The sequence below is a fragment of the Haliotis rubra genome, unplaced genomic scaffold (assembly GCF_003918875.1).
Source record: "Haliotis rubra isolate DU_JTF1 unplaced genomic scaffold, ASM391887v1 Scf578, whole genome shotgun sequence".
Lineage (NCBI taxonomy): Eukaryota > Metazoa > Mollusca > Gastropoda > Lepetellida > Haliotidae > Haliotis > Haliotis rubra.
The window spans coordinates 643555-665234 of record NW_025767277.1 but is presented as its reverse complement, the minus strand read 5'-3'; the positions used below and the strand labels follow the sequence as shown (position 1 = coordinate 665234).

Sequence of the window (21680 nt, the reverse complement as noted above, 5' to 3'; positions counted from 1 at the left end):
TATCAATCAGATGTAGCGTGTGAGGTATGAAACATACAGGTTTTGGTGTCAACAGTCTTGTATCTATCAAGGCAATGTATAAAGTAAGTAAAGTCTTCAGATCCACTGTGAATGACTGCAACAAGTCCGCATATTCCAGAACGCCACGTTGGTGTTTGATGCAGAGAAACAGAATAACGGTATTGCTGATCTGAACATGTATCTGTCAGACGTATGCAAGATTCTGTATATAAGCAGATACAGTTTAACAAACAACACAGTAATTATATACTTGAACTGTATTCCAGTTGGACCACAGGAGGTTGATGTTACAATGCCAGAGAACAATGTAACTTTAGAGAACATAAATATCACTTTGACCTGTGGTACCACCGGTTACCCCAACCTGACCTTCACCTGGGACTACAGTGATGGAACACCCGTAGGTGGCAGCACAGGACCTGTAGCAGAATCTTCTACTTGGTGGTCCCAGACTCTCATCTTCAGGCCAAACAAAGGCAAGACAAGTGTGAGGTGTCACGTCAGAAACACCATAACATCCACAACTAAGACTGGTTCTGTGTCACTGGATGTCAAATGTAAGTTCAGGAGTGTTTCGAGGATTTTATTTATAACGCAAAGCATTTCCATCATGTAAATACTTCCTGGACATCATAATGCCTATGCCAGTTTCTGGGGGGTATTTTTTCAGTTTTCTACTTTGCACTATGAGCGTATGCCACTGATGTATTTAATTGTATTTGCAAGCTGACTGCCATATCAAGATGGTGTTACTACACATTTCTGTGGTGTATAATTGTCTTTAGCGATCACTAGCGTTAATGTAAAACGTTAATATCAAACTTTGATTATCCAGTGTAACGGATTCCACAGGGCATTAGAGGTAACATATCACCGGAAACGGTGGTAAGACCAGGCTTTAAATCCATCGATCTCGTGAAACAACCCAGATATATTCATGGTCCTCGCTGTTACATGTACACTTCATGTTCTGTTTATCATGGTTAAACCATATTTGTTTAAGATCCCCCCACGTGTCCCTCCCTCCATCACACAGTTTCCTGCTCTGATGTTTGATGGAGACCCACAGACAATCAGCTGCTCGGTGACAGGAGGAAATCCTCTAGCTACGATCACGTGGTCCTGTCCTGGCACTGGATCAGCATCGGTCAGTGACAGTGGTCAGACCAGGACATCTACTCTCTCCTTTACTGTCAGCAGGAGTCAGAATGGTCAACAGTGTAAGTGTCTGGGGACGTGGCAGTATGGAGGATACAACTACTCTGATGCCAGGACATTCAACGTCAGCTGTGAGTACCGCTTACTGTTTCTGAATGGACTGACAGGTACAAGGGATACCCTCTTGTCATTGAGACATGTATGGATGATTCATCCTTTCTATGTTAGAGATCCCTGAAGTTTTTGGCCATGCTAGGCTTTGTCATTTTCTCCCAGATGGCATTTTAGAAGCTGTATTATTGATGTAGATGATACCTTTGTCAAACTTTGAAACCGAGACAACACAAAGCTTGGGACAATGATTAATTGATTATCAAAAATTAAATGTACGTACATGATTTATTTACAACTCATCCTACACCGCAGGTCCAATAAACCCACAACCACTCAAAGCCGACTGTAACATGACAGGTGTAATAGCAGGAACCGCAATAGGAACCCTACTTCTCACCTTACTGATTGGAGCTCTAGTTCTGGCTGTCCTCTATAGGAAGGGGTTCAGGTTTGGAAACGTCATGACAGGTATGTTGTTAAATCTCATTGGCAAGAAGTAGTGTGTCGTGATGTTTTATTTCAACGTTAATTTAATTGATCACGATGGTGGACCTGAAAGTTATCTATGAACCTGGTACTGTATACACAAACAATAAAGACATATAACTGCGGGACTAGTGATTCTGAGGAGTATGTCTGTCATAACGTTTCATATGATTCATGGTTCCTTTGCATCAGTAACCAACAATTTCCAGATTGCCATGTGCCGTTTGTGATGTGTGTGTTTCGTTGAACTGTATATCCATTGTCTTCCTTTCAGAAAATGCTTCCCCGAAAAGGTACACAAGATGCTTCCCCGAAAAGGTACACCAGATTGATAAATAATCCGTTTTGAAAGAATTAGCTTTGAAATACTTTAAATGTAATTTATAATCAAATATTAATATCAAATAATAAATGTATGCGTTTCCATTGTGAGATCAATTACCTGTCTCATTTGCCTTTGTAGCACTAGAAATCCTGAATTGGAAGAAAATGAAAACATAGGATACTCCTCCCTAGGTAGGTTCAATATTTATGGTCAGATATATCGATTTGATCACAGACATACTTCTCGAATTTTTATATGAAAATATTGATTTGTTACAGATCAAATTGACAGTCCAGCACAGTCCTCTAGCATGAGTACAGATGGTTCGGAAAGACAACATTACACACAGTTGAAGATTTATGAGAATACAAATGGTAGATGGATACAGTTTTTACATTACAATAGAACTCAATCATATGTGAGGTGAAGGTATGCCATAGTGCAGGTATTATATCTATCTTGTGTTTGGAATGGAATACAACATATGAACTGTTATTTTGGAAATGTGTGCCGTGGTTTTCAGTCGAGGCCAAACCAGAGACAAGTGAGTGAGTGAGTGAGTTATTATTTAACGTCACACGAAGCCATATGACGAGAACAGAGATTGAAATGGAACCAGAGACAAGTACCTCCTGCACCAAACGAGTCAATCAGCGCATCTCCATACCAGAACAGCGGCGCTCAACCTTGAGGTAAGCAATATTTGGAAAACAAAGTTCACGCAATTAATTGTACACAAGAACAGTCTCAAACTGACGCCTTGGCTTCATCATCTGTTCTAATGTAGAGTGTATTGTTTACTGTGCTTTAATTTGTAAATCTGGATAAATCAAAGGTGGTTGTTTTTCGAAACGGAGGACGCGTTAAGAGAAATGAAAAATGTTTTTTTAAAGGTCTACCTGTAGAGGCCACCCCTTATTAAAAATATTTAGGAATTGTATTTTCGTCTCGTTTAGTTTGGTCCAAAGCGTGTGAAACGCCATCTTTACAAGCCCAACGTGCATTTTTCTCTCTGTTTCAACTGTTCGCCAAGTATCAAAGTATGTCCTTAACTATTGCTAATAATATATTTGTCAGTAAGATACTACAAATTCTAACCTATGGACGTGAAATTTGGGGCTATGCTTATAGAACGTGTATTGAAAAGGTTCATAGTGAGTACTATAAAAGATTTCTGTCACTCAGTAAAAAAACTGCATCATGTGCTGTACTTGGAGAAATTGGCAGATATAACTTGTGTGTACATTACCATTCAAGGTGTATTAAATATTGGTGCCGAATTATTCGTATGGATCAAAATAGATACCCGAATGCCTGTTATAAGATGATGAAAGCCTATGATGATAACGGAGGCACAAACTGGGTTTCACATGTTCGAATGCTTCTATTTACTACAGCTTTCTCCTATGTCTGGTTAGCCCAAGATTGTGGCGATGTAAATCACTTCATGTTTGAGTTCAAACAACGCTGTATAGATTAGTAAAATATGAAACTCATCATTCCTTGTAAATTATAGTACATTCACTTCTTGAACCTGAACTGTATATTTCCTGTGGCGCATTAAACAAAGATCTTATGCCAATGTTGATCAAATTCCGATGCCAAACACAAAACTTGAATATACAAAAACAACGTTTTTCAGGGATAATTGTCCCATGTAAAGAATTAGTTTGTAACAAATGTACTTTAAACGTGTTTGAAGACGAATATCAATTTTATAACCGATGCAGATCCCAATGTATTCCAGCCTATTTCTACAGCCCACCTTCAATTGTCAAATTCCGAGCCCCTATGAAGATACCCAGTGTAACTGTTCTTGAAGGAATATGTATATTCCTGAAGCAAAACCTACGTTAGAATAATTGTATTATGAATTATATTTCAACTCTACACACAATGACAATGTTGTATTACCTGTTGTACTCTTGGCCAAATGGCCTTCAATTCTGAATAAAGTGATCATCAAATATAATTTGACTTGGCACATTCTTTACGAAATTAATGAGACACACTGAATTTGCTACTGTATATTTCATGTATTTTCAGATCCTGACTACGGGAATACATAAACCAAACAAGACATGAGATGACATCACTGGACAGTAATACAAAGGGAATGAACTGATAATCTGTGTACATTTCATATGGTTTATTTTGTCAACATATGACTGTTACCTTATTACATATGTATATGATATTATATTATTTGTACTATGTACACACATGATTCAACAAACGTTTACGCACATATATATTTTCAAGATTGGATAATTGTGTATTTATCTGTGTTCGTATGCATAATAGATGACTATATGTAACGAGATGTAACTGTGTATAGTTTAAATGCAGTATGTGTATACCGCGTAAAATAAGAAATGTCTCGTTACACTTTAGTTTGATGACATCAGACAATGATTTCAGTGATTTACGCGTGTTTAAGATTAACAGACTTAACATACCAGAAAAAGGAACAAAATGCAATTATGTTATGATGAAAGTTTGGCGTAATGTTCTAGATGATTGATTGTACTGATTGTTGTAATAATCACTGATCCTTTTACAACAAATAAGATATAGAACTCGAACCCAAACCCAATGTTTCTCTTTCTAAAGCTATTGATAAGTAAAATATTTTCTGTGAAATCAAAAAGTCTTTTAACATCATAAAACATTTCCCCGTGTGACCAAATTCATATTTAAATCATTTACTTTCATATATCGCTTAAGGAAGGTTATCCGATATTTTGGCACCATCATTGATGAAAAGCTCAGTTTTACAGCGAACACAGACAAAATCTGAAAAATGCTAACAAAGACTTTACTCTTCACGGAAATTCAACTCTTTTAATGTCAATTATACTTCCAAACGCCACGTTTGAGAACTAACAGGGCACCAAACTCATTTCTTCCAACCAGCATCGCTATTCTAAACCAAGGTACTTGTGTGTGTCATGTCATTGTGTACATGTTGTGTTGTTTTTGGTGATTCGCATATTATTACATGCACTATTTCATGCTTTTATATATCACAGCATCTAATGTACAACAAATTCCCTTTCGGGAAAATAGAGTATTATTGTCGTTATTATTAAAACAATTCAAACAAGACTCTTATTTAACTTGTTTGGTGACTTCACGTAAGAAAAACAAAGATTCACTCCAAATAACTTACGTTTACTTCATGACATGTAAAAAAATATGGTCGGTTTTACGCCCTGGTTTTACCAACTTCACTTATATTCTAGGGTCCTTCAGACTATCAAAATGTAGATAAAAAGGTATTTTTTATAACTTTCTGTGTGATTGAAGTGTCGTATAACTTGCTAGATATACAAGATGGTAAAACAATACTGTAGGCGTGATGCATATCAGTGTATAATTGAGCCAAACGTCTCACTGAACTACCTATGCATCTATGACGTAATTGAGAGACTATCCGCGGATCACCATGACGTTATTCTCTTGCATGGAAAGGGTATTACCGCCATGTTAGGTTAGTTGTTTTTTATTGAAGTGAAGTTTTTAATGGAGTAGGTTGTGTTGTATATATATACACACACACACAGAGAAAGAAGAGAAGTGATATATATATATTTACACACACACACACACACACACACATATATACATATATTGGTGGATGGGGCGGTTGGGGGTCATAATGTTTGCGTGATCATCGCACACCAATGAACCTGCTTCCGAATACCGAAGGATAGTTAACGTAACGAGCGACCGCATGGGAATCCTATCCGTCAAACCACGTTTAACTCAACCCATTGTGTTGTGTATATTTTAAACGATATTGTATATTTATAACAGTGAGATAGCTCCAAACCATCGGCTAATGCAGTGTTGTGAATAGTGATTATGTGGTGGATGTCTGAGGGAACAGAATACTGCAGTTAATAACTGGCCCCTTTATCTATTGTGTCTTTTGTAGGTCATGTCGAGTGTGATAGTGAGGCCTATCTTGCTCTTGTTGTTTTGAACACGCCTATATGTGCGCATTGTAAGCCAAGGTCGGTGACTCGGTCTGTTGGTTTTAGTATCCCCAGATAATGCAACGTGGTAGGAATTCACCAAAGCAAAGTGGGGCATCTTCGCTTGTATGCGATCTGATAACAGTCAGGGTTTTGAATTGACAGCCGTAATGGCATTCGTTGGGCTGTATACTGAGGTGCAGCATGGTGACTGAATACTGTGTAAGGCAGACACCGTTGGGTTGTATACTGAGGTGCAGCATGGTGACTGAATAGTAACAGACATCGTTGGGTTGTATACTGAGGTGCAGCATGGTAACTGAATACTGTCACCGTTGGGTTGTATACTGAGGTGCAGCGTGGTGACTGAATGCTGTCATTGTGTTATACCGCCACAACTGTCTGCGCTTCTTTACCTAGTCGAGTACGTGTATTTTGTCTTACCCAACAGACAGCACATACATAAATAGTATGTAGAGTATTTACCTCTTCATTTACAAATACTATTTGATACTTTGCTAGCATTTATCTAAAATACAAGGCAGACATGCATTGTGCAAACATTATTTTTGTTAGATTTGGGAGTTTCAACGGTATACACACAATGCAAAATAAATATTGTGTTGGTGCTTCGAACGGGTTTCATTTATATGTGTTTTCTTTATACTCAACTTTTGCATAGTCAGACGGTCAATATATTCTTCCCAATGAAAATTGATGAGTCGTAGAACCCCCAGGCCACGAATATCTTCCATTACCTCTGCAGTTACAGGCTGCTTATTTTGTTGGTTTAAAATTGTGGTAATCACTTCAGCAAACATTGTGACTTTATAATTGAAGCCTAATGGTGAGCCTAAGTAGTGATTCCCCTGTAAAGATTAACACTGCCTTACACCGTCGGTGTGTCATTGTAGTGATTCTCTTGTAAAGATTAACACTGCCTTACACTGACGGTTTCTCATAGTAGTGATTCTCCAGTAAAGATTATCACTGCCTTACACTGACGGTGTGTCATAGTAGTGATTCTCCAGTGCAGATTATCACTGCCTTACACCGTTGGTGTCTCATAGTAGTGATTCTCCTGTGCAGATTAACACAGCCTTACACCGTCGGTGTGTCATAGTAGTGATTCTCAAGTAAAGATTATCACTGCCTTACACCGTCGGTGTGTCATAGTAGTGATTCTCCAGTAAAGATTATCACTGCCTTACACCGTTGGTGTCTCATAGTAGTGATTCTCCTCTGCAGATTAACACAGCCTTACACCGTCGGTGTCTCATAGTAGTGATTCTCCTGTAAAGATTATCACTGCCTTACACTGACGGTGTGTCATAGTAGTGATTCTCCTGTAAAGATTAACACTGCCTTACACCGTTGGTGTCTCATAGTAGTGATTCTCCAGTAAAGATTATCACTGCCTTACACTGACGGTGTGTCATAGTAGTGATTCTCCTGTAAAGATTAACACTGCCTTACACCGTTGGTGTCTCATAGTAGTGATTCTCCAGTAAAGATTATCACTGCCTTACACTGACTGTGTGTCATAGTAGTGATTCTCCAGTAAAGATTAACACTGCCTTACACCGTCGGTGTGTCATAGTAGTGATTCTCCAGTAAAGATTATCAATGCCTTGCACTGACGGTGTCTCATAGTAGTGATTCTCCTGTAAAGATTATCACTGCCTCTCACTGACGGTGTGTCATAGTAGTGATTCTCCAGTAAAGATTATCACTTCCTTACACCGTTGTTGTCTCATAGTAGTGATTCTCCAGTAAAGATTAACACTGCCTTACACCGTTGGTGTCTCATAGTAGTCATTCTCCTGTAAAGATTAACACAGCCTTACACCGTTGGTGTCTCATAGTAGTGATTCTCCAGTAAAGATTATCGCTGCCTTACACCGTTGGTGTCTCATAGTAGTGATTCTCCAGTAAGGATTATCACTGCCTTACACCGTTGGTGTCTCATAGTAGTGATTCTCCAGTAAAGATATTATGACTGCCTTACACTTCCGGTGTGTCATAGTAGTGATGCTCCTGTAAAGATTATTACTGCCTTACACCGTCGGTGTCTGATAGTAGTGATTCTCCTGTGAAGAATAACACAGCCTTACACCGTTGGTGTCTCATAGTAGTGGTTCTCATGTGCAGACTAATACTGCCTTACACTTCCGGTGTGTCATAGTAGGGATTCTCCTATGCAGAGTAACACTACCTTGCACTGACGGTGTGTCATAGTAGGGATTCTCCTGTAAAGATTAACACAGCCTTACACCGTCTTTGTCTCATAGTAGTGATTCTCATGTGCAGATTAACACTGCCTTACACTTCCGGTGTGTCATAGTAGGGATTCTCCTATGCAGAGTAACACTGCCTTGCACTGACGGTGTGTCATAGTATTGTTACAAGGTAAAAATGCATCCTAAACCCACAAGAAAATTACATCAGAATCCTTATATAGATTTGCGGCTATTCTCATGAGTGCTTTAAGGTTGGGAAAGCAATGGAAACAGAATGTCGCCAGTTACAAGTAGATCAATAGTTAGATGTGTTTGTGTCGTAGGTTTCGCGAGGCAAGTGAAGAAGACAGTCACTATTAGAGACAGAACAAATTACCAATTACGTTTAAACAACAAAGAACAGTTGCAAAGGGATCAGTCACCGATCAGTGATCTCCGTTATATTTCCAATCGCGACACACATGAGTTCAGAGTCAGAAATAGTTAACGAATTAAAACGAGGTATGGGAACATGTGGTCAAGATCAGGTCAGACTCGAACCAAGTGAAAAGAGACCTTTAACACGAGTAGAGGGGAGCGGGCGACGGAGGCGAATAGCAGTTACACAGTTTCCCACTATGGGGTGAGTCTATCTGTCTTGTGTTGAAGCTGTGTCCATCACCGGATGGACTGGCATCCTTAGTGCATCACAGCTAACTGCTGTCAAGGAAATAGAAGTGACGAGTTAGTTGTGTGACTTTAAGTAGTATACCGTGTCAAGGGTGAGACCGTGTAAGGAAGTACTGTGTGACAGGTTGGTGGTGAGACCGTGTAAGGAAGTACTGTGTGACAGGTTAGTGGTGAGACCGTGTAAGGAAGTACTGTGTGACAGGTTAGTGGTGAGACCGTGTAAGGAAGTACTGTGTGACGAGTTAGTGGTGAGACCGTGTAAGGAAGTATTGTGTGACGGGTTAGTGGTGAGACCGTGTAAAGAAGTAGTGTGTGACGGGTTTGTGGTGAGACCGTGTAAGGAAGTACTGTGTGACGGTTAGTGGTGAGACCGTGTAAGGAATTACTGCATGACGGGTTAGTGGTGAGACCGTGTAAGGATGTACTGCATGACGGGTTGGTGGTGAGACCGTGTAAGGAAGTACTGTGTGACGGGTTAGTGGTGAGACCGTGTAAGGAAGTATTGTGTGACGGGTTAGTGGTGAGACCGTGTAAAGAAGTAGTGTGTGACGGGTTTGTGGTGAGACCGTGTAAGGAAGCAGTGTGTGACGGGTTAGTGGTGAGACCGTGTAAGGAAGTAGTGTGTGACAGGTTAGTGGTGAGACCGTGTAAGGAAGTACTGTGTGACAGGTAAGTGGTGAGACCTTGTAGGGAAGTACTGTGTGACGGTTAGTGATGAGACCGTGTAAGGAAGTACTGTGTGACAGGTTAGTGGTGAGACCGTGTAAGGAAGTACTGTCACGGGTCGGTGGTGAGACCGTGTAAGGAAGTGCTGTGTGACGGGTTAGTGGTGAGACCGTGTAAGGAAGTACTGTGTGACGGGTGAGACCGTGTAAGGTAGTACTGTGTGACGAGTTAGTGGTGAGACCGTGTAAGGAAGTACTGTGTGACGAGTTAATTGTGAGACCGTGTAAGGAAGTACTTTGTGACGAGTTAATTGTGAGACCGTGTAAGGAAGTACTGTGTGACGGGTTAGTGGTGAGACTGTGTAAGGAAGTACTGTGTGACGAGTTAATGGTGAGACCGTGTAAGGAAGTACTGTGTGATGGGTGAGACCGTGTAAAGAAGTACTGTGTGACGAGTTAGTGGTGAGACCGTGTAAGGAAGTACTGTGTGATGGGTGAGACCGTGTAAGGAAGTACTGTGTGACAAGTTAGTGGTGAGACCGTGTAAGGAAGTACTTTGTGACGAGTTAATGGTGAGACCGTGTAAGGAAGTACTGTGTGACGGGTTAGTGGTGAGACCGTGTAAGGAAGTACTGTGTGACGAGTTAATGGTGAGACCGTGTAAGGAAGTACTGTGTGACAGGTTAGTGGTGAGACCGTGTAAGGAAGTACTGTGTGACAAGTTAGTGGTGAGACCGTGTAAAGAAGTAGTGCATGTCAGAGGTACAAGAACAGATATCAATCACAGTTTCATGTCTAACTCAACTAAATCATCGCCTGAAACCAGAGTGTTCTAAGTCCACTTTTTGACAATTAGAGTTAGTATGCTCGGGGTAGGTTTTAGAGCATAATCTGTTTCTCTAGCAACTTTTACAGTGCTATCTAGCTTTAAAGGTGGTATTTCAAGCACAAACTTTGTTCTATCTCCATGACAAATCACATGCTGTTAGTCTTCGAGTGTTCTAAATTGTCAATTGGCCAATGAGCAAGCACAATTTGATCACGTGACATTGAGATTTACCAATTTTGAAGTGATTTTCATCATGAATGGAACATTTTAACTCTTTATTTATTTCTGCTTTATTTCATTAAGTATAGTCCTTATGCAAGTAAAAAAAGGTTTAAACGACAAAAATAAAAATACCTTGTAAAAATGAAATAAGAATCAAATATCCATATAATAATAATAAGGCTGAGATTTGGCTGTGTTTCTGACACTTAGCACACTTTGGTTTTGAGAAAAATCACGATTTTCTTTGGTCAAATGTTCTATCACCAATCATTGTTCGTGGACTTCTTATATAGTTCAATAGATTGAGAATATAATTTGCTATTTTCTGATACTGTTTGACATGTCCCATGCAAAGAATTCCAAAGTATTCGATTGAATAGTTTAGAATATATTGTTGTCCTAAACTTCTAGATCGATTTTCTCGAAAATAGTTTTTTGTGACTTAGTACACTGGTTTTCAGGCGACGAAATTGTACATTTCGGTAATGTATGGTTTGGGGCTACATTTGACAGCGGTAGTACTTCCTGCATACACAATAATTTCACCATTGCGGATAGATCCTAAATATATGAACCAGAGTTATGATATATTTTAAATAATGAAACATGGACTCTATACACTATACACAGTAACATATTCTGTTGTTCGGGCGTTCTTTAAAGGTTTGAACAGACACTTTAAACGTTAGTGACGAAAACCATGGGACATATTATCACTGAACAACCATATCATCAATGTGTGAGTGTCTAGAAGCAGTGTATGTGTTTTGAGATTGTACCTGTCCAGTATTAAGAACTAGTAATATGCATTTAGCTTGCCTCGCTCCGATTCCTAATGAAGGACATTAACCAACTCAAAACACAAACGCCTTGTAACCTCTTTATCGTCAAATAATGTCTTTGTAAAAGTCCTTGCTAAATATATAGTTTCGAGATGTATATCCACGAAGATGTACAAGTATGTAAATGATACTTCATAGTTAGACACTGACTTGCACACCGCAATAACAGCAATTATCCATGTAGAGTATCCAGATTCCTGATGGTTAAATCTGACTCGATCGTCCAGTGACAAGGGTGACTCTATGTTTGTTTGTAAGAGCTGTTAGTAGTGACTAGCTGACCTTTCGTATTGGCATCTGTATCCGTATAGGACGGAAGTGGATTGTTGATTTTTTATCCACTGGCTTTGTAATTTGCGAGAAACGTACCCATTACATAAACTGTTATATTTCATTGACATTTAACGTAATTAAAACCAGTTCCAGATATCCCTTGCTAATACTTGTATGTTATCGATATCAAAAAGAAAAAGGTTATTACATTTACATTAGACTAAGGCTTAGTCTCTGAATATATATCCCATTTATATTGAAAAGGAGCCCTAAGGAGACCAGAGATTCAGAGAAATCTAGACTTGCTTTATTTAGGGCTTTAGCACTGCAGAGAGGGCTTGGCAGTAGGGAAAATAATGTGGTTCAGGGACTGTGAGAGAGACTACATTTACATATGTAATGTGTTCTGCTCAGAGAATTGATTCGTGTGGTTTTTATTTACTCCGCCGCCGTCACTGTTTAAGCTCTGCCTCAGTGCGAGTTAGTACGTGATAGTTGCACTCAAGTCCCAGTAATATCTCGTTGAAGAGAGCTGACAAAGTCCTGAATTAGATCATTCCTGGACATGAAAGGACGAACAATAATAGCTGTTTGGCTTGCTGGGGAAGTCATCAATGTATATTCTATTACATTTACTGGTAATGACTTGTATAACGGCGCAGACATACTTTGGTTAACCTAGTCCACGCAGGCAAATCCTTTAGACAAGAGTGCAAATCTAAATGAAATGTAATGCTTAATTGCAACATGTGTTCACCCTTGCAGTGTCGGACCAGTAAAGACACAAATGGTAACTGACATTCTTGTGTCAGATCTTTCCGCCAATACATGGGAGTTTGTGTTTGTTACATCTTCTTCATGTGAATACATATAGTGTTTGCGATGTTATTTTTCAAAGAGCCACCTTGAGAAACCCACACAGTTTATGCTCTGAACAATACAACCACGTCATCAATATTGATTTCCTGACAACATGGTGGACGCCCAAAGTCTATCAGGAGTGAATAGAGTCATCAGGGCGCTACAGGAACTGTCTACAACATATGATGGCTTCTACAAAATTATATTGGTGGACAAGGAGACATTCACATGATGCATCTGCCACGCACGATATATGACCATGGTATTTACACTTGACACGTCTGTATGGAAACTACCCCGATTGGAGGTTATTACCACTAACACGGAATCGGAAATGTCTGATTTACAGATCCGACCGTTTGTTATGCGTCCTGGATAGATCAGGACTAATAGACTCGGATACTTAACATTATACTTAATGAAGAAAAAAAGGACGCATTAATCAGAGGAAGCCTCTAGCATCTAGTTGTATTGTTACTGAACTAACTCTAACTGACGATGTTTTGTGACAGATTAGGGAAACTATCATTAAACGTACATAGTATAACATATGAATTCTATCCTGCCTAGTGGCTGTTTCACAAATGAATACAATGATTTAACGTTTTTAAAATGAAATCTTTCAAATCAATAACTCACAAAATGTATTATTTTAGTATTTATATTGAGTACAGTGTTTGCGGAGGTTCCTGAAACCAGTGAAATACGACGAGGACTCGTCATACGCGAACACTGCTCATCCTACAGCACGTGGAGTTTAATGCCATGCTATCATTTGCGAATTGGTAATATACAACAACTGAACGTTTGTATTATAGAAATATACACGTCGAAAACATAATACACACAGTGAGAATCCGCTAAGTATCTGCCTAAACACAAGCCAATCATTTTGAAGTCATTTTATCACTTTACTGGACTGCATGTGTGTACTTTTTGAGGGGAGTCAGTCACGGTTGTACGTCACGTGCTATGGAGATATTGTTTGCTTGCATGTTTAGAACCGGACTCGGCAACATTCCACCAAAATGGCGGCTGTTTCATAATGTTCCAGTTTGGACCAGACATTTCAGTGATTGACATCATCTGCACAGCTGGGTTCGATGACATGTATCAGCAAGTCAGCAAGTCTAACCACCCGATCCTCTTCGTCGCCTGTAAAGACACCCGACGTTTAAGACTTTTTAGTGAATTGTTGGCGTTCTTTTCTGCCTTGCACGATACGAAAATAATGTCTGGGTTCTTTAAACTCTCTAATGTACACGTGGATACGGATAGTGTGTGTGTGTGTGTGCGTGCGTGTGTTCGTGCGCGTGCGAATGAGTATATGAGTTTTTACAATTTAGGATAGATTTGCAGACGTTTGGTTTATGGCCTGACACAACACAGTTGTTTCACAGGTAGAATGAATCCATCGTACCCTGTTTCAGGTGGCATGGACGTCCTTGACAGTTTGCGACCTTTGACATTAAAATCCTACTCGTTAACACGAAAAGTACTTTACCAATGCCTTTTCAGAAAACGCTTTTTTATGAAGTGGAAAATATTGTACCTAACGAAATATCCAAAACGGTGGTATCATTTAAAGTAACGAGTAGTTTTTAAGCCTACAAGAGTTATGTCCCTTCAAATAACGATCGATAATGTTCTTCTTCGTCACTTCATCATGTCAAGACGCCTTTCGTGATGTGCTGCGTCAGAAATAGAAGAGAAACGTTTCAAGAATAACTGTATTATGGTATTTACTAACATTTGGCACCTAAAAAATCTAAAGGATAATAAATTCGTTGCAAGGATTTTTCCTGAGGCCGAGACTGAAGGCCGGAGGAAATACGACTTCAAGTGGCCGTACCATCCCGTACTACCTGGCAAATAGCTATGTAACTAAGAGTGAGTGAGTGAGTTTAGTTTTACGCCCCTTTTACTAATATATTCCAGCAATATCACGGCGGGGGACACCAGAAATTCGGTTCACACTTTGTACCCAAGCTCGAACCCGGATCTTTGGTGTGACGAGCGAACGCTTTACCACGAGGCTACACCCCCCGTAACTAATTGAGCGAGCGTCTATTTGTAAGTGCGAATGTGTGTATGCCTGTAAGTGTATAGTGCTCATGTATATGCGAGTGGAAGTGTGTACAAATGTGTCTAGATGTGTCTGTGCTCGCATGTGTGTGCGCGTGTGCGTGCGTGCGTGCGTGCATGTGTGTGTGTGTGTGTGTGTGTGAGTCTCGTGGTTTGCGAGGCTGAGTCAGACCAACACAACATCCTCAACGGCGTGTGTGTTTATGTTTGAAAGTGTACAGAAGTGTGGGTGTGTCTGTGCGCGTGCGTGCGTGTGTGTGAAAGAGAGAATATCGTGGTTTGCGAGGCAGACAGACCGAAAAATCTCTGATCCTATATTCGAACCTGGATTCGCCATGGTTATGTTTCAGTAAACTCGTAGATGAGTCTCACCAATATTTAGTCTTACCTCTCACATCAAGCTTGCTGTGACTAAACTACCGTTCAGGTGTCCTCCAACCAAACCGGAGTGAATCATGGCAACTGAAACACTGAACCCAAACGTTATTGGGATATGCTCTGACTAGCAAAGAAACACAAACTTATTAATAACGATCTGTCGGTTGATACCAATTTCATCAATCGAGGGAATAGTTCTTGTATCAGAGGCCCTTTGGGTTCCTGCTCAACTTGAGCGTGTTTGCCTGCTGTGCCCCACTTTTGCATGCGTTTCAACATGCACATACCGAAATCAATAGGACCCAAACTGTGACATAACAACGCATGTTATTTCAAAATTTCAAGTAGGCTAACTTCTGTTTCTCGTAGTATAAAAATTTATCCTCACTGAAATCTTCACCGCTGGTCATACTGCCACAGATGGTTCAGATCTAGGAGTAGAAACGTTACCGAAACTCAAAGTGTTTGCATACAAATGGATAATCTAATAGTACAACAAATAATTAATTTTCACACACACACACACACACACACACAGAGGGACGCATATACATATACCATCCTCCCAATAGCTTAGTGACTGTACATCACATACGTGACCCTATAGTTAGGATTAGGACGGCATATCACATATGTGACCCTTTAGTTAATAGGCAAAGGACGGTACATCACATATGTGACCCTATAGTTCGGAAAAGGACGGTACATCACATATGTGACCCTATAGTTCGGAAAAGGGCGGTACATCACATATGTGACCCTACAGTTCGGAAAAGGACGGTACATCACATATGTGACCCTATAGTTAGCAGAAGGACGGTACATCACATATGCGACCCTATAGTTAGGAGAAGGACGGTAATCACATATGTGACCCTATAGTTAGGAGAAGGGCGGTACATCACATATGTGACCCTACAGTTCGGAAAAGGACGATACATCACATATGTGACCCTATAGTTAGGAGAAGGACGGTACATCACATATGTAACCCTATAGTTAGGAGAAGGACGGTAATCACATATGTGACCCTATAGTTAGGAGAAGGGCGGTATATCACATATGTGACCCTTTAGTTAATAGGCAAAGGACGGTACATCACATATGTGACCCTATAGTTCGGAAAAGGACGGTACATCACATATGTGACCCTATAGTTCGGAAAAGGGCGGTACATCACATATGTGACCCTACAGTTCGGAAAAGGACGGTACATCACATATGTGACCCTATAGTTAGCAGAAGGACGGTACATCACATATGCGACCCTATAGTTAGGAGAAGGACGGTAATCACATATGTGACCCTATAGTTAGGAGAAGGGCGGTACATCACATATGTGACCCTACAGTTCGGAAAAGGACGATACATCACATATGTGACCCTATAGTTAGGAGAAGGACGGTACATCACATATGTAACCCTATAGTTAGGAGAAGGACGGTAATCACATATGTGACCCTATAGTTAGGAGAAGGGCGTTATATCACATAGTTTCATAAAGTACAGACCTTAAGCTATATGGAAATCATAGAGACTGTTTGCCCCTCAATTTGGTAGTCAAATCTCATCTGGATCATGGACTAATATGTGACCCTATAGTTACGACAAGGACGGTACGTCACATATGTGACCCTATAGGTAGGAGAAGGGTGTAATATGTTATGTGACTTTATAGTTAGGATAAGGGCGGTATATCACATATGTGACCATTTAATTAGGAAAAGGGCGGTATATCACATATTTGATCCTATAGTTAGGAGAAAGGCGGTATATCACATATGTGACCCTATAATTAGGAAAAGGGCCGTATATCACATATGTGACCCTATAATTACGAAAAGGACGGTATATCACATATGTGACCCTATAGTTAGGATCAGGACGGTATATCACATATGTGACCCTATAGCTAGGAGAGGGCGATATATCACATATGTGACCCTATAGTTAGGAGATGGGTGGTGTATCACATATGTAATCCTATAGTTAGGAGAAGGGCGGCATATCACATATGTGATCCTCTAGTTAGGAAAAGGGTGGTATATCACACATGTGACCCTATAGTTAGGAGAAGGGTGGTATATCACATATGTGACCCTATAATTAGGAAAAGGGCGGTATATCACATATGTGACCCTATAGTTAGGAGAAGGGTGGTATATCACATATGTGACCCTATAGCTAGGAGAGGGCGATATCTCACATATGTGATCCTATAGTTAGGAGAAGGGCGGTATATCACATATGTGACCCTATAGTTAGGAGAAGGACGGTATATCTCATATGTGACCCTATAGCTAGGAGAGGGTGGTGTATCACATATTGTAATCCTATAGTTAGGAGAAGGGCGGCATATCACATATGTGACCCTATAGTTAGGAGAAAGGTGGTATATCACATATGTGACCCTATAGTTAGGAGAAGGGTCGTGTATCACATATGTAATCCTATAGTTAGGAGAAGGGCGGCATATCACATATGTGATCCTCTAGTTAGGAAAAGGGTGGTATATCACACATGTGACTATATATCAAAAAGGACGTTACATAGTAAGTGTTGACGCGTACTTATGAGAAGGACTATACGTGGTATATGCTGACGTATAAGTATGAGGATGATGGTGCATCGTAAATGTTGATCATATCAGTTTGAGAACTATGTGAGCGTATAGTTGGCAGAAATATAAGACGTGGTGTCTGTTGACGTATAGTTTAGAGAAGAGTAGCACGTTGTATGTGCTGAACGTATAGGTAGGAGACGGACGGAACGTCGTATATGTTGACGTGTAGGTAGGAGACGGACGGAACATTGTATATGTTGACGTATAGGTAGGAGACGGACGGCACGTTGTATATGTTGACGTATAGTTAGGAGACGGACGGTACGTTTTATATGTTGACGTGTAGGTAGGAGACGGACGGCACGTTGTATATGTTGACGTATAGTTAGGAGACGGACGGCACGTTGTATATGTTGACGTATAGTTAGGAGACGGACGGCACGTTGTATATGTTGACGTGTAGGTAGGCGACGGACGGCACGTTGTATATGTTGACGTATAGTTAGGAGACGGACGGCACGTTGTATATGTTGACGTATAGTTAGGAGACGGACGGCACGTTGTATATGTTGACGTGTAGGTAGGAGACGGACGTCACGTTGTATATGCTGACGTGTAGGTAGGAGACAGACGTCACGTTGATATGTTGACGTGTAGGTAGGAGACGGACGTCACGTTGTATATGTTGACGTGTAGGTAGGAGACGGACGTCACGTTGTAAATGTAGAACGAAGATGTGAATAGATCGGAGACGGTCGGTACGTTGATATGTTGACGTATAGGTAGGAGACAGACGTCAGGTTGCAAATGTAGAACGAAGATGTGTATAGGTAGGAGATGGACAGTGCGGTGACCGAATAATAAGGAGATTGAGTTATACTCACGTAGGCGTGTGCTCGGATTCCTCTGAAGAACGGGCACTGTCTTGTGGGAGGAGCTACAATCAGCACTAGGATATATCATGATCACCACGACATGGACTGTTAGCAGCATGTATGAGAAGGTGTCCGGCGATTCTTCATCAACGGTGCACTGTGACTTAAGGCATCGCTCGCTAGTGTGGCTCTTTAATCTGGGAATGAACGTCTTGAACAAAGGTAACGTCTTAAGATATTTCAATATATTTTATGGCAACTCTGTCTAAACTAAGAAAATAGTATCTTAAATGTCATGACTGGCGTACACTTTAATTGTCCGAAGCCTAATTTGAATCACATATTAAATGCATTTCGGCGGCACTCCTAGAATATTTAAAAGTGTAGCAACATGATTTTAAGTCAAACGCTTCCCGAACAGTCTTCGGTAACCCCATTTTATCAACAATGTCAGCTTTTGTTTTTACAATTATACCTCTTACTTGGGACACGGGACCTCACACGAGTACGCTAATATCTCATCGTCCGTCGTCCTAGCTTGTGTTATGTGCAGAATGACATTCCAACTATTTCCAAATGAAAAAGCAGGATTCCCAACATAATAGTTGGCAATATAATCTCATGTTAACGTAGGAAGGTGGCAAAATATTGATGCCTCTCTAAAAAATTGTTCTGTATGTAAAGTAGATTTAGAAAATGAACATCACTTTTTGTTGCAATGCCCAACTTATAAAGAACTTCGCGGGATAGATCCTTTACCTAAGAATTTAATATAATATGATATCGGTTAGCAATTTCCTTAAAGACACCTGTGGCTTTCACACGTAATAATGATTTTGATGATGATGGTGATGGTGATGCTGATGTTTAGATGTGTGTATAAGTGTCAACCTACATGAAATGTTTCAAATATACAGTAAATCCTAATCAGGAAATACATTAGGTTTACAAGTGTATGTGTGTAATATATGTTATATTTGGAATTACACTTTCTCATTAAAGTTCAGATTCTAGTACTTTTGTTACGTTGAGTCTCATACCTTTACTTTTTAAATATGAATGTGTATTCATGTAAGTATTTCCTGATCAGGATGTATTGTTTGACACATGTCTTTACTATATGCAGTAAGCCACAAGCAGGCAAGCACACACGGACAGACACACGTACACTATATTGAATACCGTAATACAAATCATGTATCTGACCGTAACGATAACACATTAATTAGACAGACTAATCAAGAAACACATTATAATGAGACATTAACCTTGCCTCAGCCAAAACGATGGCTGAACACATGTGTGTTATGTAAATAATGCGCTCAGACAAATGTGATGATCGTGATATCCGTGGAGATCATTACTGCGGGTGACACAGAGGCTCTGGTTGATCATAACTACATGGACTGTGGAGTTGGACTTCTCAAGAACAAACAACTTAATACATTTCAGGGCGATTAATGTAGGCCTTTACGTTTCTGTTTGTCACTAAATGTGTATGCTTTATGGTCAACAAAGAGGAAGTTCCTCATCTTCGACCTCCTCAGTTCAGATGTCAACACCTTTTCCTCATCTCCTTTACGTGGATGACCTGGAACCTTCTGTCAGGGGAGAATCTATATTGAAAAAACAAACAGACCTTGTCGGGTCCCTTACCATTAACACTGGCATGTCCATTGGGACAACAATGCAACATTGTTCTTCAAAAATATGGACAGAATAGTGATTTTCCACCAGGTTACTTCAGGAAGTATTTATTGATCACCTCGTGGAAAGCCAGACATACACTTAGGGATGCAGGTTAGAAACAAAGTCCAGAATGGTCATATATCGGACAAATAACTGGTTGAATACAAATGTAGACTAAAGAAGGTTAAGAGTTAATAGCAGAATGCTTGCAGTAGAGTTAACGAAGAATCATGTCCTACAATAGCCTTCAATCGTAATATTTACCAATTTGTTATGGAAAGGCGTGGTTTGATTAACGTGGATGCTCTTCGTGACGGAATGTTACTGCGCACTTTTGCACATCAATTATGCATTTATCTGGACTCGACCCGTGAAGGTCCGGGTTAGAATATTGGCCTTCAGTAACCCATGCTTGTCGTAAGAGGCGACTAACGGGATCGGGTGGTCAGGCTCGCTGACTTGGTTGACACATGTCATCGGTTCCCAGTTGCGCAGATCGATGCTCATGCTGTTGATCACTGGATTGTCTAGTCAAGACTCGATTATTTACAGATCGCCGCCACATAGCTGGAAAATTGCTGAGTGCGGCGTCAAACTGAACTCACTCACTGATAATGTGCCGCAAACCCATGAATACACGTACAGTTATACTCTCCCTCTTTCTTATAATCTGAGAAATGCATTTCCTTCGGGCCTGTGGCCTTAAGACCGAATAAACCACCCAACATCCCACTCTCTCTCCTCTCTCTCTCTCTCTCAAACACACACACTCTTCCTCTCTCTCTCTCACTCTTTCTCTCTCTGTCCCTTCCTCCCTCTGACACATTATCTCTCACTCTCAAGCATAGACAGTGTCTATATTTATAGCAGTACTAGATTAAGAAAAAAGGAAAAAAAACCGACCTGGAAAGTGCAACAAGGAGCTGATTCCAGAACCATCATAGAGCGTATTTTTGAATTTTCTATCCGCCCCTTCGAAAGTATAATTGGGGCACGTAACATATTACATGTGCACCGATAATACAGTGAAATGTGCATTTAGGACTCTCTCTCTCTCTCTCTCTCTCTCTCTCTCTCTCTCTCTCTCTCTCTCTCTCTCTCTCTCTCTCTCTCTCTCTCTCTCTCTCTCTCTCTCTCTCTCTCTCTCTCTCTCTCTCTCTCTCTCTCTCTCTCTCTCTCTCTCCGATACTTTGTTTCACAGTAGCACTTGGTACCAATCAACGTGTTTTTATAATGGGTCACGGTAATGAAACTATAGTTCTCACAGTCACAGCAACAGTTACGACGGCGATAAATGGAATAGTCAACGCATGGTGCATTTTAGGGAACATCGCCATCATCGTTATCATTTGCAAGACGCCCGGCATGAGAGGATTCTCTGGAGCTCTCATAATAAACCATGCTG

General features: G+C 40.3%; 1 protein-coding gene and 2 long non-coding RNA genes across 3 annotated transcripts; all 3 read left to right on the top strand.

Moving 5' to 3' along the window:
• The first annotated feature begins 61 nt into the window (after positions 1-61).
• LOC124254610 lies at positions 62-2656 on the top strand. Its single transcript, XM_046688445.1, has 7 exons — positions 62-578; positions 1025-1310; positions 1606-1761; positions 2054-2072; positions 2243-2295; positions 2383-2478; positions 2628-2656. Exons 1-7 carry the CDS (start codon positions 570-572, stop codon positions 2654-2656), a joined length of 648 nt encoding a protein of 215 aa, XP_046544401.1. The 5' UTR covers positions 62-569.
• A 77-nt stretch (positions 2657-2733) lies between these two features.
• Positions 2734-5212, top strand: LOC124254611. The gene is made up of 2 exons (XR_006892500.1): positions 2734-2796; positions 4151-5212. It is a non-coding gene; the product is annotated as an uncharacterized LOC124254611 (long non-coding RNA).
• Positions 5213-5973: 761 nt separating this feature from the next.
• LOC124254631 lies at positions 5974-6716 on the top strand. The gene is made up of 2 exons (XR_006892505.1): positions 5974-6338; positions 6437-6716. It is a non-coding gene; the product is annotated as an uncharacterized LOC124254631 (long non-coding RNA).
• The last annotated feature ends 14964 nt before the right edge of the window (positions 6717-21680 follow it).

Bases quoted from the DNA above. Each gene is read 5' to 3' on its own strand.
- LOC124254610 (XM_046688445.1), top strand. The intron at 1,311-1,605 runs GTGAGTACCGCT...CCTACACCGCAG, and splicing joins CAGGACATTCAACGTCAGCT to GTCCAATAAACCCACAACCA. The intron at 2,296-2,382 runs GTAGGTTCAATA...GATTTGTTACAG, and splicing joins CATAGGATACTCCTCCCTAG to ATCAAATTGACAGTCCAGCA.